Source organism: Strix aluco, chromosome 15 (genome assembly GCF_031877795.1).
Source record: "Strix aluco isolate bStrAlu1 chromosome 15, bStrAlu1.hap1, whole genome shotgun sequence".
Taxonomy (NCBI): Eukaryota; Metazoa; Chordata; class Aves; order Strigiformes; family Strigidae; genus Strix; species Strix aluco.
Window position 1 is genome coordinate 5,835,766 of NC_133945.1, and position 26,311 is coordinate 5,862,076.

General features: G+C 66.8%; 2 protein-coding genes across 6 annotated transcripts in view; both read left to right on the plus strand.

Annotated features, from left to right (window-relative positions):
- Positions 1 to 263: 263 nt before the first annotated feature.
- On the plus strand, positions 264 to 7,838 carry LOC141930437 (hexosaminidase D-like). 4 transcript variants are annotated; one of them, XM_074841258.1, is made up of 15 exons: positions 264 to 558; positions 3,659 to 3,902; positions 4,107 to 4,203; positions 4,348 to 4,585; positions 4,716 to 4,825; positions 5,129 to 5,216; positions 5,309 to 5,473; positions 5,571 to 5,754; positions 5,928 to 5,999; positions 6,110 to 6,314; positions 6,398 to 6,480; positions 6,737 to 6,815; positions 7,043 to 7,144; positions 7,282 to 7,371; positions 7,497 to 7,838. In XM_074841258.1, exons 3-15 carry the CDS (start codon positions 4,109 to 4,111, stop codon positions 7,678 to 7,680), a joined length of 1,695 nt encoding a protein of 564 aa, XP_074697359.1. In that variant the 5' UTR covers positions 264 to 558; positions 3,659 to 3,902; positions 4,107 to 4,108; the 3' UTR covers positions 7,681 to 7,838. The 4 variants fall into 4 exon arrangements, 3 of the variants coding, with proteins under 3 accessions (XP_074697359.1, XP_074697361.1, XP_074697360.1); XM_074841260.1 differs by lacking the exon at positions 264 to 558 and adding an exon at positions 706 to 1,273; XM_074841259.1 differs by lacking the exon at positions 264 to 558 and adding an exon at positions 2,880 to 3,465.
- A 2,589-nt stretch (positions 7,839 to 10,427) lies between these two features.
- Positions 10,428 to 26,311, plus strand: part of CASKIN1 (CASK interacting protein 1) — a 32,203-nt gene continuing 16,319 nt past the window's right edge. For both annotated transcript variants that reach the window (XM_074841458.1, XM_074841459.1), the window contains exons 1-2: positions 10,428 to 10,563; positions 24,839 to 24,890. In XM_074841458.1, the coding sequence (XP_074697559.1) occupies positions 10,470 to 10,563; positions 24,839 to 24,890 (146 nt within the window). In that variant the 5' untranslated portion in view covers positions 10,428 to 10,469. The remainder of the gene's footprint in view (positions 10,564 to 24,838; positions 24,891 to 26,311) is intronic.

Below are 26,311 nucleotides of genomic sequence, written 5' to 3' on the forward strand. Positions count from 1 at the left end.
CGCGGGTCGCTCTGCGCATGCGCCGAGTGGACTGCGCGTGCGCGTGGCGCGCGGCCTCTCGGGGCGCCGTCCGGCGGGAGCGCGCATGCGCAGGAGCGCGGCGGCGGGCGGGACCACGTGAAGGGGACGGGGGGGGGGGGGAGGCGAGACCACGGGGTACCGGGAGAGGGGGGGAGCCCGTTCCCAGCGGCGCCGCCAGGGGGCGCAGCGCCGAGAACCGGCCGGGCACCGGGTACCGGGCACACCCCGGGAACAACCCCACACCGGGGCACCGCGGTGCGGTCCCGGGGCCTGGACCACCGTTTGGTGCAGGCGGCAGCTCCGCGCTGTGCCGGTGTTTCCCGCCGTACCGGGGCGTTGGGGACCGGTCCCCGCCCTGCCGGTGCCGCCCCCGCTGTGCGCGGCGGGAGCCGGAGCATCCCTCCTCGCCCGGCCCCGGCCCCGCATCGCGCCGCGGCACCGGCGCCGCCCGGGCCCTTTAAGAGCGGCGGCGGCTGCCGTCCGTGCCCGCGCCCGCGCCCGCTCCGGGCGGTGCCCGCGGCGGCCCCGCACCTGCCGGTAAGGGCCGGGGGAGCCGGGGATGCCCGGGGGGGGATGCAGGGATGCCGGGATGCCCGGTGCCGCAGGGATGCCCGGTGCCACAGGGATGTCCGGGGGGATGCAGGGATGCCCGGTACCGCAGGGATGCCCGGGGGGATGCAGGGATGCCCGGTACCGCAGGGATGCCCGGTACCGCAGCGGGAACCGGGGCTGTAGGGGCTGCCTGCAGCGTCCCGTGGGACGTGGGGATGCCCGAGGGGTAGCTGGGGACGTAGAGGGATGTGGGGTGCCCCAGATTTGCGGGGTGCAGGTTGTGCCCCGGGGGGCCGTAGCCCCGCGGGTGGGGGCGGTGTCCGCAACCTCCCCACGCAGGACCCCCCCGGCCGTGGGGCTGCAGTGCCGTGGCCTCTGGCGAGGGGCAGCGTAGGGGAGTTTCAGGCGGGGTGCGAGGGACGGCGACGGCCGGGCTGACCGAGGAAGGCTCTAGAAGCGTCTGAACACGAGTGTGCCCGGAGCAGCGTCGCTCTTCCCACAGCCGCACCGACAGGAGCGAGGGTTTGGCACGACCGCGGCTGGGGAACGGGGCGGTGGGCAACCAAGCGGCACCCAAACCCCACGGCGGCACCCGAAACCCTCGCTGCTGCTCTGTGGGCTGCAGTGGCACCTGCCACCCCGGGGGCACACGGCTCGGGTTTGGGTTTGATTCCGTTCTCCTCTCCTCTGGGCTCGGAAGGTAAGTGGGGAGCTGACTTCTGGGAGCAAAACTCCCGTGGGGTGCATGGAGGGGGGCGAGGGTCCAGCCCCCTCCTCGCCCCACGGCTGCTGAGAGCGTTGAGCCAGGCTGGCTGGTTGCGAGGAGCCGTGGGCTCTCCCGAGCCTCCCGGGGATGATGCCAGCGCCTCCCCGAAGGGTTGGCAGAGGAAGATGCCACGTTAATAAATATAGCGGGCGCTAGCGGCGAGCTGCTGGGTCAGGGGGGCGGCATCAATCAGCTGAGCCCTCGCTGCGACGGGATCTCCCGCCGGCACAGGGACGCAGAGTCGGGGCTCCTCCCGTCACCCCTTGGCGCTGCACCCCACCACCGGCGTGCATCCATCCTGCCTGGGCTGTGCCAGAGAGGCTCAAATCCTAGAAACCTGTTTTCTATTTAAACAAGATAACATATATTAAAAACGCCAAATCTTGGCGAGCTGACAGCGTCTGTCTAAATATTTATCCCTCTTCCGATCAGGCGCTGTGTTCCCATGACAGCGTGATTAACACTTCGCATATTTATGGCTTTCCTGGGTGCTGGGCTCCCCGTGCCCGCCTGCCCCGTGCCCGGGGGGCTGTGGACCCCCCCCTTTTTTCCTGTGCACCCAGCAGAGGTGAGCCCTGGGCTGGCAGCTGTCCCCAGCCTGGCACATCCCTGGAGCATCCAGAGCCGGGCAGGATGGAACCACAGTGGGGACGGGCAAGGCAGGGAGTGGGGTGCAGCGTTTGTCCCCTGCTGAGCACGAGGCATCTTGTCCATGCAGCAGGGGACAGCACAGGCACAACCTGCCCCAAAACCAGGCTCTTGCCCCCAAAACAGGCTCCTGTCCTGCTTCCCATGCGCGACCACGGGGTGACCCGTGGGTACGGGGTGATGGGGATGGAGCTGGGATGCTGCCCCGTGCCGTGGCCTGGCTGGGGCCTCGTGCTCCCGCGCTGGCTCTGCAGGATATGCTGGGGGGGGTCCCGGCCGCCCTGTGTCCCGCAGCAGGAGGAACATGTCGGGAGGGATTAGAGCTGTGTCTGGAAAAAGGGCTAATTCAGAGCCGGAGGCGCGGGGCGGCTCAGTGCCGCTCTCCCCTGGTGCCACTGCTCTGGCGACACAAACAAAACCCTCGCGATCAGCTGAGCCGCTTGTGCACCTGCAGCCGCTAAAATCTGCTTTTCAGCTCCCAAATCTGGCGACGCTGAATTTAACCCTGAATTTCGGCGCGTTTGGGTGGCAACTCACCGAATGGGCTGGTGGCAGCTGCCCTGACGCCCGCAGCGGCTGCTGGGCTGGGGCTGTTGATACTCTGGCCCATCCCCACCTCACCACACATGCCAGAATTGGTGAAAAAAGGGGGGGAAAGGGGCAGAAATTATGCTAATGCTTCATGTGTACTTCCAGGAGGATTTGTGCTTCCTCCTGCCTGTTGTGCTGGGGGGACCATGGGAGACATGCTGCCCACAGCGGGGTGGCTCTGGGCTCCGGGGGTGGGAGCAGGTGTCACCGTGGGTCCCTTGTCACCTGGGAGCAGCGCTGCGGGCGAGGAGGGGCTGCAGCGAGGGGGCTGCTGGAGTGGGGGACACGGGATGTGCTTGGTGTTGCTCTCCCAGGGAGGCTGCAGAGGTCGGTGGCTCCCCAGGGCTCACAGGAGCAGTGTCCCCTCGTCACGGCAGTGCCCCCCCAGCCCCCCGTTGTGGCAGTGCCCCCGGTGCTGTGCCCAGCTGGCCGAGCATCTCCTGTCGCAGCCAGCTGCATGGGACGGTACTGTGGGTCTCGGTGTCAGGGCTTGTGGTGTCCCCCGAGAGGGACAAATCTCTGTGCAACCCCTCAAGCTGTGACCGTGGGGGGGTGCAGAGAAGGGGCACCTGCCACCTCCTGCGTGCAGAGACTGCCTTTGGTTTGGGCTGGCTTTCATCAAAATTGGTAGATCCCCATCTCAGGATGGGGATTCTCAAAACTGGTTTAGGAAAAAAAGACTTCAAATTAATTTTATTAATCTTAGTTGTGACGATTCTCTGACACATTCCCTGCACCCCACATGGCCTCTCCTACACGTCCTGTGAGGGATCAAACATTGGTTTAACCAGACCAGCCCCCCTGTGAGGGATCAAGCATCAGTCTGCAGCTCACTGGGCTCCGATCCCGGGTGGCCAGACCCTGCTGGGCTCCTGCCCTGCTCCAAGGTTGTTTTTCAGTGGGCGAAGCAGCTCGTGCCCCTTCCCCTCTGTGGCACTCGCCTCCCCGGGCATCGCTGCGGGTGCCGGGTGGGGGTCTGGGCTGCCACCATCACGCTGGCCGTGCCAGTGCCTGTCCCCAGAGCAGCCCAGTCCCAGCGTGTGCCCGAGTGGTCCCCAATTGCTTCTCCTCCATCCTCAGGGGTGTTACCTCCTGTGCCTGGCCAGCCCTGGCCGCACCCATGATGCCACCCCACCCAGCCACCCTGTGACACAGCCCTCGCCTTGGAGGTGACACAGCGGCTCGAGGGGATCCCCCGGCGGGGACCTGCCCTGCAGCCACCGCCTTGTTTGCTCCGGCACTGGCGGAGCCCGAGGAGTCTGTGCCCTTGCGGGCAGAGGCAAAGGCAGGTCCGGCCACTGGCCCCTGTGCTGGGGCACACGAGGTAGGAGGGACACGGAGCCCCCCTGTGCATGTCCCCGATGGGGAGCGGGGTGGCGGGATGGGTGTCCCCATGTCCCCTTTTGCTGGGTCTTGTGCCAGGGGGTCGGGGGAGCAGGGCACACTCTGTGGGACTGCATGGGGTCACCTGTATCGGGGGTCCCTTGGGGTGCCACCGGGCAGACGGACCCCCGTGTGTGCCCCCCAGGGATGGCCTTCCAGCGGAGCCACAGGCTGAACCTGCTGCGCCTCGTCGTGCTGCTGCTCGTGGCCTTGGCTGGCATCAAGTTCCTCTTTCGTGACAGGTGAGTTGGCAGCAGGAGCCCAGCGGGCTCAGGGTCCCCACAGACCCCTCCCGGGGACACCCTGGGGGATGCCCACGTGAGGGCCTGGTGCTGGGGGGCAGCAAGTGCCCCACGGCACCCCCAGCCCTGCTGTGCTCCCTGCAGCTTTACCCTGGAGCTGCACAAGCACGTCAGCAAGGACAGCGAGTTCTGGGGGGACGCAGGTGACACCGGCCAGGACACCGGTCCCCAGAGCCAGGCTCTGGAGGTCCCTGCGGCAAAGATAACGGCCCCGAGGCAAGAGGCTGGGCCGCAGGTCCCCAAGGATGTCAGTGCCACCGAGATGAGGTTGGTCCACCTGGACCTCAAGGGAGCTGCGCCCAGGGTCTCCTACCTGGAGCAGGTGAGGGTGCCCAGGGACTGGCGGGAGATGCTGGGGAGGGACATGCCGAGGCTCGACCTGCCGCTGTCCCCACCATCCCTTGGGGGCTGTGCCGTCCCCACCGGCTGAGCCCACCCTGCCCACCCCACAGGTGTTCCCCCTCCTGTCCCAGCTGGGAGCCAACGGCATCCTCATTGAGTACGAGGACATGTTCCCCTTCAAGGGGGAGCTGGAAATCCTCAGGTCCCCGTACGCTTACAGGTGAGCCGGGGCTGTGTGCTGAGCTGGCTGGGGGGGGCTGTCCTGGTGTGCCAGGGGCTGGGTGTGACCCCCTGGACCTGTGCCCACGATAACCGTGGTCAGAGTGCTGGGCTGTGCCACCGGCCGACCGGCTTCCTGCCCTGCCGGGTCAATATTTGTGTCCCTATAATAAAGTCCACACAGGCGTGGGGTGGCTGGGGCCACGTGGGGCAGGGTGCTGGAGGAGGAGGAGGAGGAGGCAGTGCCCTCACACTCTGCCCTCTGCCCCGGCGTCCCCTGGTGAGCCTGTCCCTGCCCTCCCAGTGAGGAGGATGTCGAGCGGATCCAGCAGCTGGCGGAGCTCCACAAGCTGGAGGTGGTTCCCCTGGTGCAGACCTTTGGGCACGTGGAGGTAGGGGGTCCCGATCCCCCTCCTCATCCCGCATCACGGCGGGGGGGGTTTCCTCCTGGAAAACCGCCCTCCCAACACTCCTTCCCGCGCAGTTCATCCTCAAGCACGAGAAGTACCAGCACCTGCGGGAGGTCGAGCGCTTCCCCAACAGCTTCAACCCCCACGTCCCCGACACCCTGGCCCTGCTCAAGAGCATCTTGTCGCAGGTGATGGAGAAGCACAGGCGCTCCACCTGGATCCACATCGGCGCGGATGAGGTGGGCAACAGGCCATGCAGGGACCCCAGGCCTCGCCCCGGGTGCCAGGCGTGTTCCCAGAGGTCTGAGCATCCCCCTTCCCCCCCCCCAACTCCAGGTCTTCCATCTCGGGGAGGGGATGGACTCCAAGAACTGGATGAGCCGCAACAAGGGTGACACGGGGACCATGTACCTGAAGCACATCAAGGAGGTGCTGGGCTTCATCGCCGCACAGTACTGGGGGCTGCGGGCGCTCATGTGGGACGACATGCTGAGGAAAATCAGCGCGGGAGCCCTGCGGGGTGAGAGGACGGGGACAGCAGCGGTGGCACCCAAGCTGGGGGACTCGGGGGTCCGCAGGGCCGCTCTGGCAGCCGTCATGCCCGGTGCCCAGCCTGTGCCTGGCCCTGCGGGGACGTGGGTCTCCTGCCACAGGCACTGGCACCCACGTCCCCATCCCTGCTCCCCCCCACAGAGTCTGGGATAGCAAAGCACGTCTCGCCCGTGGTGTGGTTCTATGCACCCGACTTCGAGGCTGAGCAGATCGGTAAGGCAGCGGTGCCAGGCTCCCGGGGCTGGCGGGGGGGGACACCCCTCCCCGAGCCCCCCCCTCGGGGGGGACAGTGGCACAGGTGGCTCGTGCCTGTCCCGCTGCAGGGTCGTTCCTCGCCAAGTACGCAGAGAGCGGCTTCGAGGCGGTGTGGTTTGCCAGTGCCTTCAAGGGCACGACGGGACCGGCGCAGAGCTGGCCCCCCCTGAGCTACCACCTGAAAAACCACCTGAGCTGGCTGAAGGTGATGCAGGCGCTGCCGCGGCTGGCCCCTCTGCGCTGCCAGGGCATCGTCCTCACCGGCTGGCAGAGGTGAGGGACAGCGGGACCCCTGGCCTCCCCGGCGCCCGCGCAGCCCCGCCAGTGGCAATGGCACGGCTGGCCCCGCTCCGCAGGTACGATCACTACTCGGTGCTCTGCGAGCTGCTGCCTGTCGGCATCCCCTCGCTGGCTGTCTGCCTCCAGACCCTGGTGAACGGTGAGCCACCACCGCCCTGCTGCCAGCACCGGGCCAGCCGGTGCAGCCGGGCTCATCCCCCATCTCCCTAACCCGCAGGCAGCCGCTGCCTGTGAGACCCCGACCTGCAGGCAGGGAAGGAGACCAGGAAAGGGGTGGGAGGCAGTGGAAGGAGACCTTCAGCTCCCCCAGTTTTGGGGATGCAGTGAAGTCAGGGGTGAGTGCCTGATGGTGGGGTGGTTCCGGGCCCTTCTGCCCCTCTCCTCGCCCTCCCCAGGGGGTTTCACGGAAGAGACGAAGAGGAAGGTCCTGGACACGCTGGGTTTCCAGAGCATGCAGCTGGAGCAGAGCACGTGGTGCGTGGTTGTGGCACAGCCTGGGCCCCATTGCATGAGGAGGGATGAACAGGAGGGGATTGGGGGGGTCGGTTACCCAAATACCCCAGTCCCAGACCCGCCTGGGGTGAGGACGGGCATCCTCCAGCCACGCAGGATGCTGGGGTTCCCCCAGTCCAGAGCCCCAGCGTGGCTGGTGCACCCCACATGTTGGGCGCTCACCTCCTCCTCTTCCTCCCTTTCCCCAGCGAGGGCAGGGGAGCCTTCCCCGGCGTGGAGATCTACCACATGGTCGAGCAGGTCAATGGCCACCTGAAGGAGAGCATCCTTAAGGCGCTGGAGGAGGAGAGGTAACGGGCGGCAGGAGGCCAGTTCTGGCCACGGGGCCAGAGCACGAGAGTTTTTGCATGGGAGGGGACCTGCCCGGCGTGCAGCTCCCCGTCCCCGGGTGGCCCCCGTGCCCCCCACTCCCCTCCTGCCTCCCCAGCGCCATCAAGGGCTGGTTCAGCCCCTATCACCGCAAGCGCCAGTTCGGCAACCCCCGCAACCTGGAGAGCTTCGGCAGCAAGGTGCTGAAGTACGTGGTGCTGGGGGCTGGGAGCCCCCCCCGGCTGCCTGCGTGGGGCTGGGGAAGGTCCCGAACTTGGCACTGGAGTTCCTCGCAGGAGGGAGCTGGACCCCTCCCTGCTCTCCCCCTGCCAGGCTCCATGAAGACTGGGAGAGCTTCATCCACGACCTGCGTGCCCACCTGGAGAGGGTCTACTTCCCTGACACGGTGGAGGAGTGGCTGGAGGAGAACATCAACCCCTACTTGGACCAGCTGCGGGACCTGGTACGGGACTACCGGGCCATCATCCGCCTCAACGCCAGGCCCAAGGTGATGTAGTGGCTGTGGCCCCCCCCCCCGGCTCCCGCTGCCCCCCTGGGCTGGGCTTTGGGTGCCACTATCGCGCGTCTGTGTGCTGGTGACTGCGTCGCTGCTGTTGGTTTGTACCGTACAGAGCTCCTGCACATCCCACTTCCACAATAAAGTATTTTCCTAGATGCTGCTGGGTGCTGGAGGGGTCGCGGCTCTGCCCCCCTCTCCCCGTGCAGGCGAGGGGGAGCTGGGGGGGCCAGTGTGAGGGGCCGGGGTCTGTCCTGCGACAGCTACCAGGCAGAGCTATGACGGAGGGAAGGGAGAGGGCAGCCCCTGCCCCACGGTGTCACCAGGCCCATGGTGACACCGTGTGCTGGCCTCGAGGGTGGCCGCGCCCTCCCCGCGGGACCGCAGCCAGCTCAGTGCGGGTGCTGGGTGCCGCTGGCCACCAGGCGAGGGCTAGCACCCGGCATGGGGCAGTGCCCAGGGGGATGCACGGGGGCCCTGCCAGGATCCCACCAGCACCCTGACCCCACGTCAGCCCCCGATTGCTGGGAGGGGGGCAAGCGCCATGCGAGCGCCGTCCTCCAAACGCTGCTTTCGTCTCCCTTCCTCTCCGTTAATCCAGCGCCCGGGGTCCTGCGCCCTCCCAGGCCCCTCCGGCCTCCGCCACGCTCCTCAGCCCCAGCCCTCAGGACAGCAGCCGCGGCGGGGGCTGTGGGGGGACCCTGGTGCTGCCTCCGAGGGCTTCCTACATGCCCACTCCTCTGCCCTGCCCGTCTCTGTGGTGGCGGGGGAGGCAAAACCAAACCCCCCCCATGCCCCTCTGGCTGTTCAGGGCATCATTTTCGGCTTGGCGCGTGCAGGGTAGCAACAGGGACGTTTCTCTGCACATTTTTCTGCTTTGCAAAGACCAACCCGACTTGGCAAGAGCCTGGAAGGAGCCACAGAGACGCGAGGCGGTCTGGAGCTCCTTCTGCAAGAGCTTGGCTCAGCCAGGGGAGGAGGAACGGCGGCTGGGCACCCTTCTCAGCCCCACACCGCCCTGCTGCCCCACATCCTGGCTCGGTCACGAAGGTCCCGGTGCCCGGTGAGGCCATTGGGGCAGCGACTGCCCCATCCCGTGGCTGCGTAGGGTCCCTGGGTGCTGGCACTGGGTGCGAGAGCCCAGCAGGAGAGAGCTGAGGGGCACAAAGGGACCTTTGTTGAGGAGCTGTGTTTGTTATCAAGTGATGGCTGATGTGAGGGAAGCCCCCGACCTGCCGGGGCCCCCTGGGCACGTGTGGAATCATGGCCCCAGCCCCCAGCCCCCAGCCCAGGGAGCCCCACCGCAGCTCAGGCCCCCCATGCAGCCGCACAGTGCCAGGCTGCGGGATTAGAGGGCAGATTAGACGGCGTTTCGCGCTGGCAACCCAAATGTCCTGGATTGGAAGGTGGGGGTGGGGAGAGGAGACGGACCCCGCCGTCCCTGAGGGGGGGTCAGCCTGGAAACTAGGGGCGGTGGAGGGGATTGGGAGCTGCAGAGGGGATTGGGGGCTGCAAAGGGGGCTGGGGGCTGTGGAGGGAGTTGGGGGCTGCGGAGGGGATTGGGGGCTGCAGAAGGGATTGGGGGCTGCGTAGGGCATCCTTGGGCTCCAGCTCAGGGGTCATGGGCCAGCACAGGGTGGGCAGGGGGCATCAGGGAGGAGCTTGGTCCGTGTTTGGAGCTCGCCTGGTTCTCTCCATCTTTCCCTCGGCCACAGACACTCACCCGTGGCTGCAGCCGCCCATCCCCGTGCAGCCACCGGTCTCACTTGCCCTGCAGTGGCCAGCACTGTCGTGGCCACTTGGGTACTGGCCTTCTGGACCAATGTGCCCCAACATCGGTTTGCCAGGACCTCCACAAGGCTTTTAGACAGTAACTCGTCTATCCGGGGGTGATTTGGGGCGGGTGGTGGGCACCATCCGCACGTTGATGCCTTGCCCAGCCCCGGCCCCGTTTCCCATCTGGTTCGGCAGCATCCTCCGCACAGCCAGGCACCCTCCGCACCTTTAATGGCTCAGTCATTTAAGCCGTAAAAAAGTGGAAGGGGACGAATGTCACTGGCCGTTGTGCCCACAAAAGTGAAAAATTAAGCACTACTAAGGGCTTTATTTAAAGAAATTGCAAAGCTGCTTCAGCCTGGTTCCCGTGATCAGCCGCCACAACGGCCGGGCGGAGCGGTGCGACGGGACCGGACAAGGGCACCCCGGAGCGGGGCTGGGGAGCAGGGGGTGCCCCGGGGGGCGTGTGTGTCTGCTGGGCCCGCTATCCCCGGCTCCTCCCTCCCGGGGGGGCACTGTCACCCCTGAGGTCCTCCCCGAGGAAGAAGAGGCCGCGAGTAGCCTTCCTCCCCTCCGGTTGCCGTGGCCGCTGAGACCCGCCAGCTCATTACACGCCACGGCTGCGCGGGAGGGGGCGTCCCCCCGGGGCCTCGGCACCTTCCCCCGCACCGGGGAGGGAGATCCCCGTGCCCCGCCCGCAGGCACCGGGGCGGCTCCTGCCCCCTCCTCCCTCCTCCTCCCTCCTCCTCCTTCCTCCCCCCCTCCCTCCGCGCTCCCGGTGCGGCCCCCCCCCCCCCCCGCCCCGCCGCGCCCCGCCCCGCCCCGGGCGCCCGCCGCCGCCGCCGCCCCCGCCTCCGGAGCGGGCTGGGTGGGGGGGCCCGCGCCGAGCCGAGCCCAGCCGAGCCGAGCCGAGCCCAGCCGAGCCGAGCCCAGCCGCCCGCCCGCCCCTCGCCGCGCCGCGGAGGATGCTCGGGCCGTGAGCCCGCAGCCGGTAGCCCCGGCGCCGCGGAGCCATGGGCAAGGACCAGGAGCTGGTGCAGGCGGTGAAGGCGGAGGACGTCGCGGCCGTGCAGAAGCTGCTGCAGAGGCCCAAGCCCGGCAAAGCCAGTGAGTGCCGCGGCGGCGGGGCCGGGCCGGGCCGGGTGGGGGGACACATACGGCCGGAGCGGGGGGGGGCACGGCCGGGCCGGGGACCGGCGTCGCAACCGCGGGAGCGGCGGCTGGGGGCCCGCATCCCGCCCGCTGCTCCCGGGGCCCGCCCGGGATGCCGCCCTGCCCGGCCCCAGAGCATCCCCGGCCCTTCCCCCGGTGCGGCGCGGGCGAGCGGGGGCCGTAGAGATGCTGGGGACTCCCGCTTGGCCCACCCCTCACATTCCCCCGGGGGCAACCCGGCGTTGAGGCGGGGGTTGCCGGCGGCGGAGCATCCCGGGTGCTCGGCGCTGCACAGGGTCGCCCCGCCGGTCCCGGTGCAACCCCCGGTACGGCCGGTCCCCGCTGCTCTGCGCCCGGGAGCAGCTCCGGAGCCCCCAGGGGAAGGCGGGGGGGGGGGTTTGGTGGGGGGGCAGAGCTGGAGGCGGGGGAGGGGGGGGCACCTGCGTGGAGCGTGTGTGCACGGACCGTGCGTGTGTGCGCAGGGGCCGCCGGTGCCCGCACGCGTTTGCGTGGGGCTGTGTGTGCGCGGTGCCGGGCGTGCACGCGTGTCTGTGTTTGGGTGCGTGTCTGTGTTTGCGTGTCGGTGTGTACCCTGGCATATGTGTGTTTGGATGCGGCTGGGTTGGTGTTTCTGCGCGTGGGGGGGGTGTTTTGGATGGAGCTCCACGGGTATCTCCCCGCGGGCATCTCTGCGGTGGGGTTTGCACGGCGCCGGGGGTGCGTGTCCAGGCGTGAGGCTGCGGGGGTGTGCGTGTGTCTGGACGTGTGTGTCTCTGCGTGTGTAGCTCCAGGAGTAGCTGCTCTCTGTAGGATTTCACCGCTCTGCTGAGGCGTTCCACCCGGGACTCAATTATTCATGGCGCTGATGCAGCTGCAGGTTTCAGGCCTGGCGTGCGGGGCCGACCTGGGGAGGGGGCGGCTGGGGACTGTCCCCGGGCAGGGGCAGGGGACCACGGGGAGCACTCGCGTGGCATTGGGTGGCTGAGCACGCAGTCCCTTCGCCACTGCACCCCACGCCCCTCCTGCCGGGGCCCAGCGGTCCCTGAACGTGGGCAGTGCCATGTCCCCGCAGCGGTGCGGGGCCGGTGCGGTGTCCCCCATCCTTGGTTGTGCAGGGGTGTTTCCAGGCCAAGCAGGGCTGGCGTGGCATCCCCCCCGTGTCCCCAGTGTCATGCAGGGCCAGTGTGGTGTCCCTGGTGCCACACAGGGCTGGCGTGACATCCCCTGTGTCCCCAGTGTCGTGCAGGGCTGGCATGGTGTCCCTGGTGCCACACAGGGCTGGCACGGCATCCCCCATGTCCTGGTCTGTGCAGGGCTGGCGTGATGTCCCTCGTGTCCTCAGTGTCGTGCAGGGCTGGTGTGGTGTCCCTGATGCTGTGCAGGGCTGGCCCAGTGGCCCCCATGTTCCCAGTGCTGTACAGGACCTGACGTGACGTCCCTCGTGTCCTGGTGCTGTGCAGGGCCAGTGTGGTACCTCTCGTGTTGCTGTGCAGGGCCTGGCAGGGTGTCCCTGGTGCCATGCAGGGCTGGCGTGGTGCCTCTCATGTCCCCTGTGCCACTCGGGGCTGACATGGTGTCCCTGGTGCCGTGTAGGGCCAGCGTGGTGCCCCTCATGTCCCCTGTGCCACACAGGGCTGGCACAGTGTCCCTGGTGCTGCACAGGGCTGGCATGGCATCTCCCACGTCCCTAGTGCTGAGCAGGGCCTGACACGGTGTCCCCAGTGCCACACACGGCCTGTGGCGTGATGTCCCTCGTGTCCTGGTGCCGTGCAGGGCCAGTGTGGTGTCCCTCGTGTCCTGGTGCCGTGCAGGGCCTGGCGTGGTGTCCCTCATGTCCTGGTGCCATGCAGGGCCAACGTGGTGGCCTCCATGTCCCCAGTGCCATCATTGCTGTCGCTGCTGAGGGCCTGTGCAGGGAGAGAAGGGGCTCCAGCACCGAGCCCCCTTCATCCCAACCCGCTCCAGGCACTGCCGTGGCCTCTCGGAGCGGTGTGCAGGGCCGGGGACGCTGCCTGGCCTGTGCCCAGCGCTCTCCCTCCGCACACCCCTCTCCGATGGTCGGGGCGCACAGCTGGTGTTGCTGTGGCAACGGCCAGCGGTGCCGGAGTGCCACCACCTCCTCCCGCATCCCTCTGCTTCCCAGCCCCGCTCTGCTGCATCTCCCACCTCAGAGCCCTCCGGCCGCCGGGCACTGCCGGGCGGGATGGCCGCGGGGACCACCGGCGCTCCCCGAGCCGGGATTGTGAGCAAGGGACAAGGGACACACGGCGAGGCCGAGCCTGGTGTCGGGGACATTCCCACCATGGGCCTGGACGCTTCCTCCGTGCCTCAGCGGGGCTGCAACATCTCCAGCTCCGCTGGACCCCCGGTGCCAGTGCTGGGCTGCTCTGGCACCATTTCCCCGCGGGACCCGGCTCTCCTGCGTGTGTGACGGTGGGTGCTGCGCTCCCAGCCTGGGGTGCACCAACACCTCTGGGTGCTGCACGGGGTGGGAGAGCACTGAGCTGTCCCCATGCCACCACGTCCCCCCGTCTCCTCCGTGTGCTGTTCCACGCATGACACCGGCGCTCCCCGCGCTGCACGGCACCAGGAAGATTTGTAACTTAGCTCCGTTGTCTGGATAATATCCTATTCATGTGGGGTTTAATAAATGAGATTTTAAAAATCCCTGCGTGAATTAACACGGGTTGCTATGGTGACGTGGGGCCCAATTTAGCGTGTGGAGTACGAGTTTGTGGGGCCCGGGCCGGCCGCAGCGCGCACCGCGCTCGCTTCCCGGGCATCCATAATTGATGAGGTTGTCTGAAAGTTACGCAAATCAGATGCAGGGATTTGGCAGCAAACTGTTTCCCTCCCTGTCCCCTCCTCCCTGGTGCTACCTCGAAGAATTGTAGTGACTTGGCGTTTTCCCCTTGCTTCCCCGGCTCTGGCGCCGTGGGATGGGACGAGGTGTCCCCAGCAGCAGCCGTGGCCACTGCACCGTCCCCGTCCCAGGCACCCGGGGCTTGGGGCAGCTGTGCCGTGTGGGGAAACCGCGGTTCCTCGGCCGAGGAGGAGCGAGCAGGCTCTGTCCCTGTGAGGCCAGTGCCACCAGTGGCTCGTCCACTTTGGAAATGGCTTCTGTGTGGCACCCGCCAGTGGTGCAGGAGAGACCTCGAGCTGAGGACTGGGCCCTCCAGCCCTGGCTTGTCCTCCAGCCGGGCTGGGGGGGCTTTGCACTTCCACATGTGGTGGCTTTGTGCGGCAAAGGAGATGTCCCGGCACATAGCCCATGGTGCCGGGTGAGCACCTGGTGTGCCCACCCCGTGTCTGGTCCTTGGTGCTGTCCTGGACCCCCGGGCTGCCATCGGGGCTTGTGTCCTCGTGTGCCACTTGAGTACCTGGCTCTGGGATGCCCGGGGCTGGGTGAGCCCCGCTGCCTGGCTGGGTTTGGGAGTTGGGCACAGGACCCCCTGCACCCCACTATGTGGGTAACGCAGCCCAGCCTGCCCGGGGGTGCTGGTGCCGAGGTGCAGGCAGCTCTCGGGGTGCCCCTGCCCTGGGTGGGAGAGCCCCATTGCTGCCAGCGCAGGGTTCTGCATCCTGCCCTGTGTCGCTGGCAGCAGCCCCGGCATTTTGGGGCTTATCCCAGCCGCCGCGTGTAGGGAGCGGGTCCTGCCCTGCCTGGGCTCGGGGCCGTGTGGGACAGGCAGAGCCCGCTCTGGGTGAAAAGATTGAGTCGGGGGCCAGGCAGCTCCTCGGAGGGGTGTGCATGGTGCGGGCAGCATGGGCAGCCTGCCTGGGAGCGGGCAGCAGCAGGAGGGACCCCCAGGCTCATCCCCCTCTGGGGTGCTGCCATCCCACAGGACCCATCCCGGGATGCGAGCGGGGCTGCGGCAGCTGGGTGGGATTGCGGCTTCACTGGCGCTTCGGGGTGCGGGGGGCAGCAGGAGGCAGGAGCTGGACCCCGTGGGGCTTCCCGGGCAGGGCCTCGCCGGCTGCCTCCTGCTCTCCAGCGCGTCCTCCTGTGCAGCGGCCAGTTAATTCTGGGTTTTTTTTTTGCCTGCATTTGATTGCATTAATAATCTCCTCTGATAACAGTATTTAATAAAACCAGGCTAATATGGCGCAGTTAGGAAATGTCTTTGACATTTTACAATTCAATTTCCATGCAGTAAAAGGCAGGGCAGCTGCAAATCCAATTGTGGTGCAGTGCCCAGGGCGCGTGTGGCCGGCAGAACCAGAGCTGCCCAGTTCCCCCCGGTCCTCCAGTAACTTCCCCGGGCAGCAGCCGTCCCCAGTGGCTCTCACTGCTGCTTCCCAGCCCTGGGCACTGGGACAGCCCCCTCCTTGCTGCAGGAGAAGCCTGGGTGGAGGGGGAGCAGACGGTGCTCGCTGGGACCCCTGGGTGCTACTGGCCTCTGGAGACATCAGTGCTGGGCAGGACGTCTGGAGCAGGAGGAAGAGGCTGCAGGGCCAGATCCTGCGGCAGCTTGGCCAAGCTGGATGGCTGCAAAGGGGTGCTGGGCCCCCTGTGCATCCCCCATCCTATGGCTGGCACTCGTCCTGCGGCCCCCCTCAACCCCTCAGCACGGATTAAGGGGTGAAACGCCAAGGGGGTGGGCTGGGTTGATGTCGGGGCATCGCAGCCATGTCCCAGGCTCGGAGCCTGAGGGCTGTCCGGGATGGTGGTCAGGGCCGAGCAGCTCCTGCCGCTGCCGTGCTCAATGGTGTGTCAGTGAGTCCCTTAAAAAACTTCTTCTTGGGGTTTCTAGCCCGCGTGTGAAACCTCGCTCCCAGCAGGACTTGGCAAGCGGGTGCAGGCAGGCGTGTGCCAAGTTTCCTTCCAGAGGGGGATTATTACTCAGCCCGGGGTGACATCTCGTTATTTTACATTTTCTTGCCTCTCTTTCCAGCTGGGCCAGAGTTGTGGGTGTGAACCCCCCTCTCCCCCCCACCCCTCGCTGCCCCAGCGCAGCTCCTGTTTTGGGGTCCGTACCCACCACAAACGCCACGGAGGATGCGGGGCTGTTGGCCACCACCACCGAGGAGCAGCGGGGCTGTGGGCCGGCGGCTCTGCTCCCAGCTGGAGGCTCCCTCGCTGGCCTGGATTTTCTTGTGGCAGTCCTGAATTCACCTGGCTTGACACCAATTAGCCCTTTGCCGGTGGCAGGTGGCCCCTCGTGCCCGGGGCTCTCTGGGGCCGTCAGCTCCGGCTGTTTCCCCGCATGAGGACCTTGCTGCCGGGTGCCGTGGTGCTCCTTGCTGCCCGCACACTGTGGTGGGGTGACGCTCCCAGGGAGCAGCTGGGGACGTGGCAGGGCCAGGCTGCACCCGAGGGTGATGGTGTCGTGGGTGCTCAGGGTGCTGGCGGTGCAGCTGTGGGTGCCCTGAGCCCCTCTTGGCAGCCACCCCCTCTGCTGCCAGCCCATCACGGTTTCCAGTAGCCAGGCTGGCATCTGGCTCCTCTCCCCAGCTCTGCGCTCCCTTTAACCCTTCCTTCCCCTTCCCAGACATTGGGAAAGGCTGCTATCAGCCCCCTCCCTGGCTCAGGGTGCCCCCAGCCCCTTCCCACTCCCCCTCCGTGGCTGCATGGGCCGCAGCGTGCTTGGGCGATGCTGATGGACAGCGGCTGCGCGGTGCCGTGCCAGCGCCTGGGTGAGTGCCGAAGCGACGGTGGGTCATCGGTGAACAACTGCCCCGGGCACATGGCAGGTGGGATCTGTGGTGTTACTGGTGGGGTGAGCGGTGGAGGGGACTGCCAGGCTCTGGGGTGATGCTCGGGGCTGTGCCTGCACATGTTTGCCATGCGCTCTCCATCCTGGTGCTGGTGTGGCGTGTGCCGGAGCGGGGTGTGCCGCTGTGCCGGGGCTGGGCACCTCTGGCCGCCTCGAAGAGCCGGGGCATGACCTTGAACCTGCTGCGCGCTGCCCTTGCCAGCCGGCGGCTAAAGGTGCCTTTCCCAAATGTCTGGACGCAGTCGGGAGAGCAGTGGAGAACTAATTTGCTGGTATTTCATGGCTGTTACTGCCAGGCCAGGCTCCCGTGGGTGAAGGAAAGGTGTTGGGAAGCAAAACCTGCTCGGGAGCGCCTGGGCTCGTGCTGGCCTGCACGGACACTGCTGCTCCGTCACTGCGGTGTGTCCTGGCCAGGATGGGCCGTGCTGGGCTGGTCGCTGAGCCGGTCTGCAGTGCCAATGGCCACGTCTGCCCTGAGTTACCGTCCTGACCTGCAGCTGGGACATGTGGGACTTGCCCTCCCCGTCCCCTCTCCCCGGAGGGATGGGGGCCAGTGCAGCCCGCCTGGCATGGGAGCGATCCTGCTGGCTCTTGGTGCCGGGCTGAGAGGGATCTTTAAGCTGTAATGAAATGTTAATAGTATTTTCCAACTCAATACGGGAGTAGAAAATGAGGTGTTTAACACTGGGCTCCGCAGCGACAGGAGCAATCAGCCTGAGAAATGGGAAACCGGGGATGCAGCACCAGCTTCAACTTGGCCTGAGAGCCCTGTGCTGCCGGGCCTGCACCAGTGATGGATGATGGGTGCTGGTACCCGGCATGAGCCACCTGGGCAGGGAAGCACGGTCTGGGATGGTGTGGGAGAGCGGCTGGTGGGAAGTGCTGGCTCTGCCCAGGTCTCCTTGGGTCTCACCAGCAAGGTCACTGCCAGCGAGAGCCGAGCAGATGGAGGTGGTTGTGGGGCTGGGGTGTCCCGGGGTGCAGCAGGACGGTGGGACCCCCACTCTGTGCCCTGCCATGGCCTGTATCAGCTGGAGACGGAGCGGGTTGGAGATGGCTGGAGACGGCTTCTCCGAGCACCGTCTGCAGCAGCACAGCTCTGCCGGTGTGTCTGCGTGTCCCCTCTGTGCATCAGCACGCGTGCAGCCGCCTGTGTCGTGTGCCTCTGCACGCCTGTGTGCATCGTGTGCCCGTGTCCCTCTGCCCCGTGTGCCCGCGGCCGTCTCCTCTGGCTGCTTCAGCGGTGCCTCCTCCCCGGCCTGGCGTGGGGCTCAGCGCTGGGGACGGCTCCCAGGGGCACCAGCTGGTTGATCCCTTCCAGATGCGGCTGCCGGGAGCCCAGCTCCGCGCCGCCTCCTCGTCCAGGCCCCCATAGGTTTTCGGTCGGTGGCTGCTGGAGCCGCTGGAGCAGACAAAGCAGCCGCCTGCCCGGCTCCTGCATTGCAGCTGGGCTGTTTACGGCTCACTCCTCCCGGCTGTGCAGCTCCGCAGCAGCTATTCTCTCCCGGCTGTCTCCGCTCCGGCGTGCGCGGATCCTGGAGCTGCCTCTGACTAAGCCCTGGCACCCGGCAGTGTTGGGCGGGTGGTCCCGCGCTGCCCCTGCCAGCCCTCTCCCAGCATCTGCCATACTGGGGGCACTGGGATGGCTCCTGCAAGCCCTGCCTTTCCCCTGCAGCGCTGCCAGGCCTTCAGGAGCAGTGTGAGGCCTCCAGCTGGGCTCCCAGTGCTCGGGGCAGACACATGGCATCGCCTGGCTGCCCATCTCCGTGCTGCTCCGGCAGCGACCGCGGCATCACCGAGGTGCCAGCCTGTGCACCCCCAGAGCTGCCCATCGTGGTGCCCATCCTTCCCGCGGGCGCTGTCGTGGTGCAGAGGGTGCGTGGGGTGGGCACGGTGCACCGGCGCGCACGTACCGGGCTGGTATGTGGACAAGGCAAAATGATGGCACGAAAGGCACTGTGTTTAAAACAGACCCTGGGGCCTGTTTCACCCGCGTGTGTCTCTTGCCCTCTTATTTATCTGGGCCACCTGCACGCACACACGTGCACATGTGTGCACACAAGCACACGGTCTGTGTGTGCCACGGAGCTCCCCGCCACTTCCCAGCGCTGTTGGACTGTGGCTGGGTTCATGGGAGGCCAGATGGTACCGACTGTTCGTTAGTTAATGATGCTTTAAGATGCATAAAGCTACTGGTCCCTCGCTGGCTGGGGTTGGCCCTCCCAGGGCTCCCTGGCCACGCAGAGGATGGGGAGGTGATGAGAGGGACAGGGATGAGGTTGGGCAGGATTGTCTCTGCCCCGGGGTGGAGGTGAGCGGTGCCAGGATCGTCCCCTCTCTGCTCCCGTGCCCGGGGCAGCCTCTGCTCAGGCACCGAGGATGCGCAGCACTGGGGTGCTGGGGTGCGGGCGCACGGACGGACAAGCAGACGCAGGCTGGCGGTGGCCCCGAGCAGCCGCGTCTCATCCCCCTCCGCACTGCCGGCGGTGACTCCTTCCAGCCCAGGGTGATTACTGAAAATTACCTGTTTGCCGCCGCCCCGGCGCGGGGAGAACAGGCTGTCAATTAAGGCTCCATGGAAGCAGCACCAACACGCTTTTCCGCGGAGACGAGGGTGGGCGTACGGCTGGCACCGGGCCGGCGGCGACGGGCGCAGCGGCGGGGCTGGTGCGATGCTTGGTGCTGGTCCGGCGGGGCCCAACGCGACACCTCCTGTCCCACCTGTGGGGCCAGAGCTGATGCGTCGCTGCGCTGCCCGCACCCCTCTGCTGCCCGCTTTCCTGCATCCCCGGTCGCACCGGCAGCCTTCGCGTGGCACCGTGTGTTATTCAGGGGTCAGCGGGTTTGCCGGCAGCCCGGAGCGGGCAGGAGGCTGCCGGGACTTCGCAAGCAGCGACCCCGCGCTGGGAGGGAGCGTCTGCAGAGCTGGGGAGCTGCGTGGTTGAACCCCAAACCGGAGCTGGGGCTGCCTTGGGGGAATCCGGCTGATGCAGCGCGGCTCGGGCAGGCCCCGCGGCACCACGCGGCAAAGGTCGGGTGAGGATATGGCTCGGCGGTGCAGGGAGAGCGGGGATGCTCGTGCTGGTGAGCACCCCTGGTTTGTAGCGGGTCGGCTCTGCTTTGGGTACACCCGTCTCCCCCGTTCCTGGCAGCCCGCAGGGTCAGGCCCTCATCCTCCCTTGGGATCGAAAAGTTGGGGTTTTTTAAAAAAAAAAAAATAAAATTACAGAGGAGTCCCCGCTGCCTCTTGAAAGCTGCATTTAAGTTGCTTCATCCTGGCCCCAGGGGACGGCCCTGCGCTGCTGCAGCACCGTGACTCAGGCTGCCACAGCCTATTGATTTTGAAGAGCAGATTTCTCTGCTCCCCGGGGGAGGCTCCGTGCAAGGGCCGGCAGCCGGAGCCCCGGCAGGTGCCCTGGGCAAGGGGCCAGCATCCCCCAGGAGCGCCCTGGGATTCGGGAATGGCTTGTGGTGGGCACTGGGGCACCCAGCTGGGGGCGTCCAGCTGTGGGGGGTGATGGGGTGTCCAGCTGTGACAGACATTTGTGATCCAGCTGTGATGGGCACGGTGGTATCCAGCTGTGGTAGGTGATGAGGTGTCTAGCTGTGAGGGGCAGTAGTTATCCAGCTGTGAGTGTGATGGGGTGTCCAGCTGTGAGGGGAGTGAGTGTCCAGCTGCTGGGTTGTCCAGCTGTGATGGGCACTGCATTATCCAGCTGTGATGGGCACGGGGTTGTCCAGCTGCAGCGGGCAGTTGTTTTCCAGCTGTGATGGGCACTGGGCTGCAATGGGTTGGGCCCATCTCTGCCACCTCTTTGCCCCAGGCAATCCCTTCTCCTGCACCCAGCAGCCCGTGAGCTTCCCGGTGCATTATTTATACAGTCAAAATCGATCAGAAGATGATAACGGCTTCATTAGCATCTGAACATCGCGCCAGCCTCAGCGCTTGACACGACCTTGGCTGCAGGACTACAAGCCTCTCGCTGCCTGACAGCGGCCAGGACCAGCTCCCCAGTGTCACCCAACTGAGCCAGGGCTCCTCCTGGCCACCTCCGTGGGGTCCCCACGGGGTCACCCTATTCTCACCGTGAGAAATAAGCCCCCCTCGTGCCAGGGCTCCTCGTGCAGCGAGCGCTTGCAGCGCCCGTTGTTTGCGTGGCACTCGTCAGCAAGGATATAATTAAGAGCAGCTATTTTGGATGCTTCCTTTATCCGGCAGCTCACGGCAATGTCGCTGCAGGGTCCTCCCCCCCCACCCCCTCCAAAATCGGCGCTTGGCTTTGACTTGAATGTCTTCCCCGGGGGTACTCGGTGTTGTCCTGATTGTAGGGTCCCGGGGGTCCCCGTTGTGCTTGGGGGGGGGGACACGCAGGGGTCCTGCTGCCCACGTGTTCTGGGGAGGGGGGAAGTGGCAGGGATGGTGGGGCTGGATGGGAGGGGACCACTGCAGTGGGGTGATGGAAGGGATGGGGAGGAGAATTTGGGGGGGGGGGTTGCCCTGGCTCATTTGCTGCTGCTGCCAAGCTGTGAGGTGGGGGGGAGCAGCGACGGCTTTCCCCTCATTAAGTAGATGTTGATTTAGCGGAGGCTGGAGCCATCTGCTCGGAGCAGCCGCCCGCTCCCTGCGAGCTGGCGCAGAGCTGCTGGGGGGAGCTGGGCGAGGATGTGCTTCGTCAGCGGGGGCTTGGCCGGGAGCCCCCGCGCCCCGGCCGGGCATCGATCGCTGCCGGCGCTGCGCTGGCTGCAGCTGCGGGGACACGGCGCATGAGCGGGCGAACGGGTGCTGTGTGGCCCCGCTGCTGGGGAGGGAGAGGAGCCCCCCCGGGGGTGCACCGAGGAGTCCCACCGTGTGGGGCCACAGACTTGAGCATGTGTGCAGGGACAGGGCTGGAGCAGCCGGGCATGGGGGGTCTCCCCGTGGCAGTGGTTGGGCATGAGGTGCCCAGAGCTGTGGTTGGGTACAGGGGTCTCCCAACAGAGTGCCCAGAGCAGTTGGTTGGGCATGGGGGTCTCCCCACGGCATGCACCAGGGTGCCCAGAGCTGTGGTTAGGCATAGGGGTCTCCCCACAGCATGTGCCAGGGCGCCCAGAGCAGTTGGTTGGGCACGGGGGTCTCCCCATGGTGTGCACCAGGGTGCCCAGAGCAGTTGGCTAGGCACGGGGGTCTCCCCACAGCATGCATCAGGGCGGTCAGAGCAGTTGGTTGGGCACGGGGGTCTCCCCATGGTGTGCACCAGGGTGCCCAGAGCAGTTGGTTGGGCATGGGGGTCTCCCCACAGCATGCATCAGGGTGGTCAGAGCAGTTGGTTGGGCTTGGGGGTCTCCCCATGGTGTGCAGCAGGGTGCCCAGGGCAGTTGTTTGGGCATGGGGGTCTCCCCATGGTGTGCACTGGGGTGTCTGGAGCAGCAGTTGGGCACGGGGGTCTCCCCACGGGGTTCCCAGGGCAGTTGGTTGGGCGCGGGGGGTCTTCCTGTGACATGCACCAGGATGCCCAGAGCAGCTGCCAGGCCCATTACGGGGGTGCAGGGGTTTTGGGGTGACGTGCTGCCGGACGCTGGGGCCGAGCAGAGCGGTTTCTCCGTGCGCACCCAGCCCTGCACATGCAGCCGGCTCGTGCATCGCCGGCCGTCGCGGTGCCCGCCCGGGGCCGGCGCAGGCCGTTGCATGGCAGAGGAGGACGTGGCCGGCGAGGAGCTGAATTCAAGCGTGCGTTCAGCTACCGTGATCCTTGTGTTTAAGTAAAGGCATTTCTGGGAGTAGCGGCTGGGCTGAGCTCCCCGCGGCGGTGTTTACTCGCGGCAGACGCTGTTCAGAGCCGGTGTCTACGGCAGGTGGCTGCAGCTCCCGGTACATGCAGCAGCCAGACCCAGCGATGCTGGGGCTCTCTGGGTCTGGCAGAGCAGCACGTCCCCCCTTCCCAGGGCCACCTCAGCACCATCAGGCCCCTCAGGATGCTCGTGGGGTGCAAGCTGCTCTGAGAGCTGTGGGGGGGGCCATGCCGTGGGGCTGGGGTGTCCCACATCCACGACCATCACCTGAGCAGCCCATGGGGAGCAAAGAGGGGACCTTGGGGTGCCCCAAAGGCAGTGGTGGGACTCAGGTGGTCTGAGCAAGGGCCCTGCACTGGGGGTTCCACCGTTTCTCTGGGCTGCAACATCTGCCCAGTGGCCCTGGCATCTGCTGCTGTGTGGGCAGGGTAGGATGGTGCTCGTGGGTGCTCGGTGCTCTCTGTCACCCCTCTGGTGATCCCAGCAGGGAGGACAGTGAGGGACACGCTCAGTGCCTGCTGGCAGCATGGCCATGCCGGAGCCCTGCTCTCCTCCCCGCTGTGCGTGTCTCCTTTTGTGGCCGGTATTTTTAATTGCCAGCGCGCTCAGCCCCCTTCCCTCCCTCGTTAGTGGAGGAGTTTTCCTTGTGCTTCCATTAACGAAGCTCTCCCACGTCTCGCTGCCCGCAGACAGGCTGCAAATCCCATGCCGTGGCTGTGGGGCCGAGACAGCCCTGGGTTGGGCATCCAGCGGGGTGTTGGGGTGCCCATTCTGCTCTGGGAACCATTAAGCTCCAGGCCATGGCGGGGCCATGCCAAGGGCCCGGTCCAGGCGTTGCGCCCTTGGCATGGCTCTGTCGTGCCCCACGCCATGCTGCCAGGCAGCTGGTGGCACCCAGGGGTGCTGCGCCCCAGGAGGACGAGCTGGCTGCTCCTCAGGGGACCCCATCACCCCGAAAGTCCTTTTCCCGGCACCGCTTAAAGCCAGGCCGGGGCTTGAGCTCACCGCAGCCCGGCAAAGGTACCGACAGGCTGGTGGCCACTGCCAGAGCTTTAACGAAAGTCAAACCGCTGCGCGGCTGGAAGTCACTGACTAAGCACTTGGCACGGGCGGTGATGGAAGTGCTAAACAGATTTTGGCAGCCGCAGCCTCTCCTGCAGGTGCAGGGAGGAGAGATTTGCCTCTACGGTGTGTCCGGCTGATGCCGATTCAGACCGTGCCGGCACGCACCTGGGGATCGGCGTCGCGGGGTCTGCACCCCGCGACGCCAATCCCCAGGCATTGCCCCATCCCCTCGCTGGGAGCAACCCGTGAGAAAGGCCAAGCACTGCAGACCCGCTGACATCCGTCCGTCCGTCGGCGAGGCCCGGTTAGCCGGAGCGGGGCCCGTCTCGGGGCCGGAGATTGGAGCCAGCGCCGGGCATGGTGCCACTCCTGTGCCCGCCGGTTCCTTTTGTCCGACGTTTGCATCCCTGGGGGGGGGGGGGGCGGCTCGTCCCCCTTCTCCTGGGAGCTGCTTTTTGGCGCTGGGTGACAGCGGAAGCGGCGCTGGGCTCCTCTCCACCGGCGCTGAATGGCACCTTTGTTGGGGAGCCAGGCGGTAGCTCAGGGCTGGCGGGGACCCGCTCAGTCCTGGTTTTCGGGGGGCTCTGCCCATCAAGCAACATCCAGAGTCCTTCCCGGGGTGTGGACCACTGCGGGGGGGGGGCTGTTCCCCAGGTCTTTGTCGCTGGGGTGGTTTGTTAATGTGTTAAACAAACAGCGCGGGCTGCCAGGGCAAGGGAGGCTGCACCGACACGTGGGGCTAGCTGCGGGGACTCCGTGGTGGCCCTGTCCCCTCCCCGTGCCCTGGGGACCCTGCGGTGCCCCTTCTCATCCCACAGCTGCCCCGTGTGCCAGGAGGGGAGGTTGGGGATGTGAAGAGGGGCTGAAGGCTGGGGCTGGTCAGAAGCTGTTCTCCATCGCTCTTCCCCATCGGCACCGGGCTGTGTCATCGTTAGCAAATGTCCTGCAGCTTGGACTGTCGGGCGGCCGATGGAGCGTGGGATGGAGCCAACGCTGGATGCTGGAGCCTGGGAGCTTCTGCGTGGGCAAGGAGAAACCTCTGCCACTGTCCTGGGCTGCTCCGGGGACCAGCGTGGCCCAGGCAGGGGTGGCTCAGCCCGGCACCGCTCCCCAGGCTCATGGGTCATGGCTTTCCCGTGTCCCCTGCGCCTTGTTTGCTGACACTGCCCTTTGTGCCAAATAATTGAATATCGCTCCGGGATGCTGGCAAGGAGACACAAGACCCGCTGTGGCGGGCGTGGGGGCTGCTGCGTGGGTCCCCAGCTCGGGGCTCTGCTGTGCCGCAGCCACCCTCCTCTTCCTCCCGCTCCGGTTCCCCACTGGGGATTTTGAGGAAGAGCAGGCTCACTGGAAAGCCTGAGTGGCATTTTTCGGTTAAATCTTATGTAAATCTGGCTCCATCCTTCCTCGTGGTGCTAATTGGATTGCTCCGAGGCGGTTTATTTTCCCACAAAGGCAGGGGTGGGAGTGGGGCAGTGCCAGGCGGTGGGACAGGGGACACGCTGGGGCGCGGGGGAGCGTGTTGAGCTCCCTGCTCTGCTGAAACAGGCTGGGGCTGCGGAGCTGCAGGGAGCCAAAACCTCGGTGGGGAGGGAAAACTGGAGCTGTGGCCGTGTCACCTCCTTGGTGGTCCCTGCCCTGGCCACCTCTAACGTGCTGTCCCCTTCCCTCCCTCCCAGAGCTCCTCGGATCAGCAAAGAAAGTCAACGTCAACTTCCAAGACACCGACGGGTGAGTGGGAGCCCCGCGCCCGGGCGGGTGCTCTGTGGGGACTGTGCCCCTTTGCATCCCACGGCTGGGAGGAGCGGAGCGGGGGCCACGGGCTCACCCCCTGCTCATCACCCTAACGAGGCTGCTGGTGCAGGAAGGCAGCCAGAGCCCTGCGGAGGAGGGGGGCTGCGGTGGGAGCGGGAAGTGGTGCTTGTGGGGCTGGGCAGCAGCCACCCCTTGTGCCCCCCATGGCTCCCCCTGCCCTGTGTTCCCCCGCTGAGGGGGCGGCAGGATGTGCTGCCTGGGGACGGCTCTGCTGTGGCCATGGAAATGGCAGTGAGCGGAAAGGCCAAGATGGGGTCAGGAATGGGAGGGCATGCCCTGGGGACACGCGGCCGCAGCAGCCCAGGTCTCTCTTCATCCTCACCTCCCAGCAGGGCAGTGGCAGCGGGCATCCCCTGGTACCTGCCAGCATCCCCTGGTACCCGCCAGCATCCCCCGGTACCCACCAGCACATCGGCTCTACCAGCCCGTGCGGGTGCGTGGGGAGTGAGGGGAGCCCACGGGCAGGGCTGGAGGGCACGATGTGAGCAAAGTGGGGGGATGCATCACCCCACGGACCACCTCACGCTGCCAGAGCCAGCAGGTCACCACAGGGAGGGCTGCGCATCGCAGCAGAGCCGGAGCAGCAGGCAAGGGCCCCGCTTGTGTCCTGCCTGCAGCTCCTGGATGGCTTGGGGGGGTGCTGGAGCAGCCCTGAAACAGGGGAGCAAACCTCCAGCTTCCAGCGCCGCTCCTGGATCCACCCTGGGAATGTGCAGGGCAGCCCCAGGCCACAGCCCCTGTGTGCTCCGCTCTGCTGCCGGGGCTGTGCCTCAGCTTCCCCATCTCTGCTCCGTTTGCTGATTCCCTGGGCCGGCGGGTGAGCACCGTGCTGGCATCCCCACGCTTGCCCGGGGGCCAGTGCCCTACCCAGCGCATGGTGGCCTTTGCGGCCGGCTGGGCCATGCCGGGGGAAGCCCCCGAGGCAGCCCGGGGGGAAGGCCGCGATTTGCACCATCTTGAGCGGATTTGAGCGAGGGCGCTGGAGCGGAAAATGTTGACATTTCCCAGGCAGACGTTGGGGATCGGCCTCCTGTGCCAGCTGTCTGCTCACATCGCTGCTCCCCACTGGGGGATCATGGGCGGCAGCTTTCTGGGGATTGTGGTGGCTGGAACGTGCTCCCCGGTGGGGACATGTGCCCCCCCTCAACTGGGGGTCCTGGCGATGGGGGGCAGAGGGGATTGCAACCCCACCGCCCGCCTCTTGGGGACTGGCAGGTCCTGCTGGGGTCTGCAGCCCATTCCTGTGCTCTGGTGACACCGGGGTGGCCGCGGGGATGGGACAGGGATGCTGTGGTGACCGGGGCCCGGCACAGCGGGGTGGCGGGTGCCAGCGCAGC

Excerpts from the sequence above, each read along its gene's own strand:
- LOC141930437 (XM_074841258.1), top strand. The coding sequence starts at position 4,109 with ATGGCCTTCCAGCGGAGCCACAGGCTGAACCTGCTGCGCCTCGTCGTG. Across the intron at positions 4,586-4,715 it reads GGGTCTCCTACCTGGAGCAG|GTGTTCCCCCTCCTGTCCCA; the intron begins GTGAGGGTGCCC and ends CCCACCCCACAG. Across the intron at positions 5,755-5,927 it reads CAGCGCGGGAGCCCTGCGGG|AGTCTGGGATAGCAAAGCAC; the intron begins GTGAGAGGACGG and ends TCCCCCCCACAG.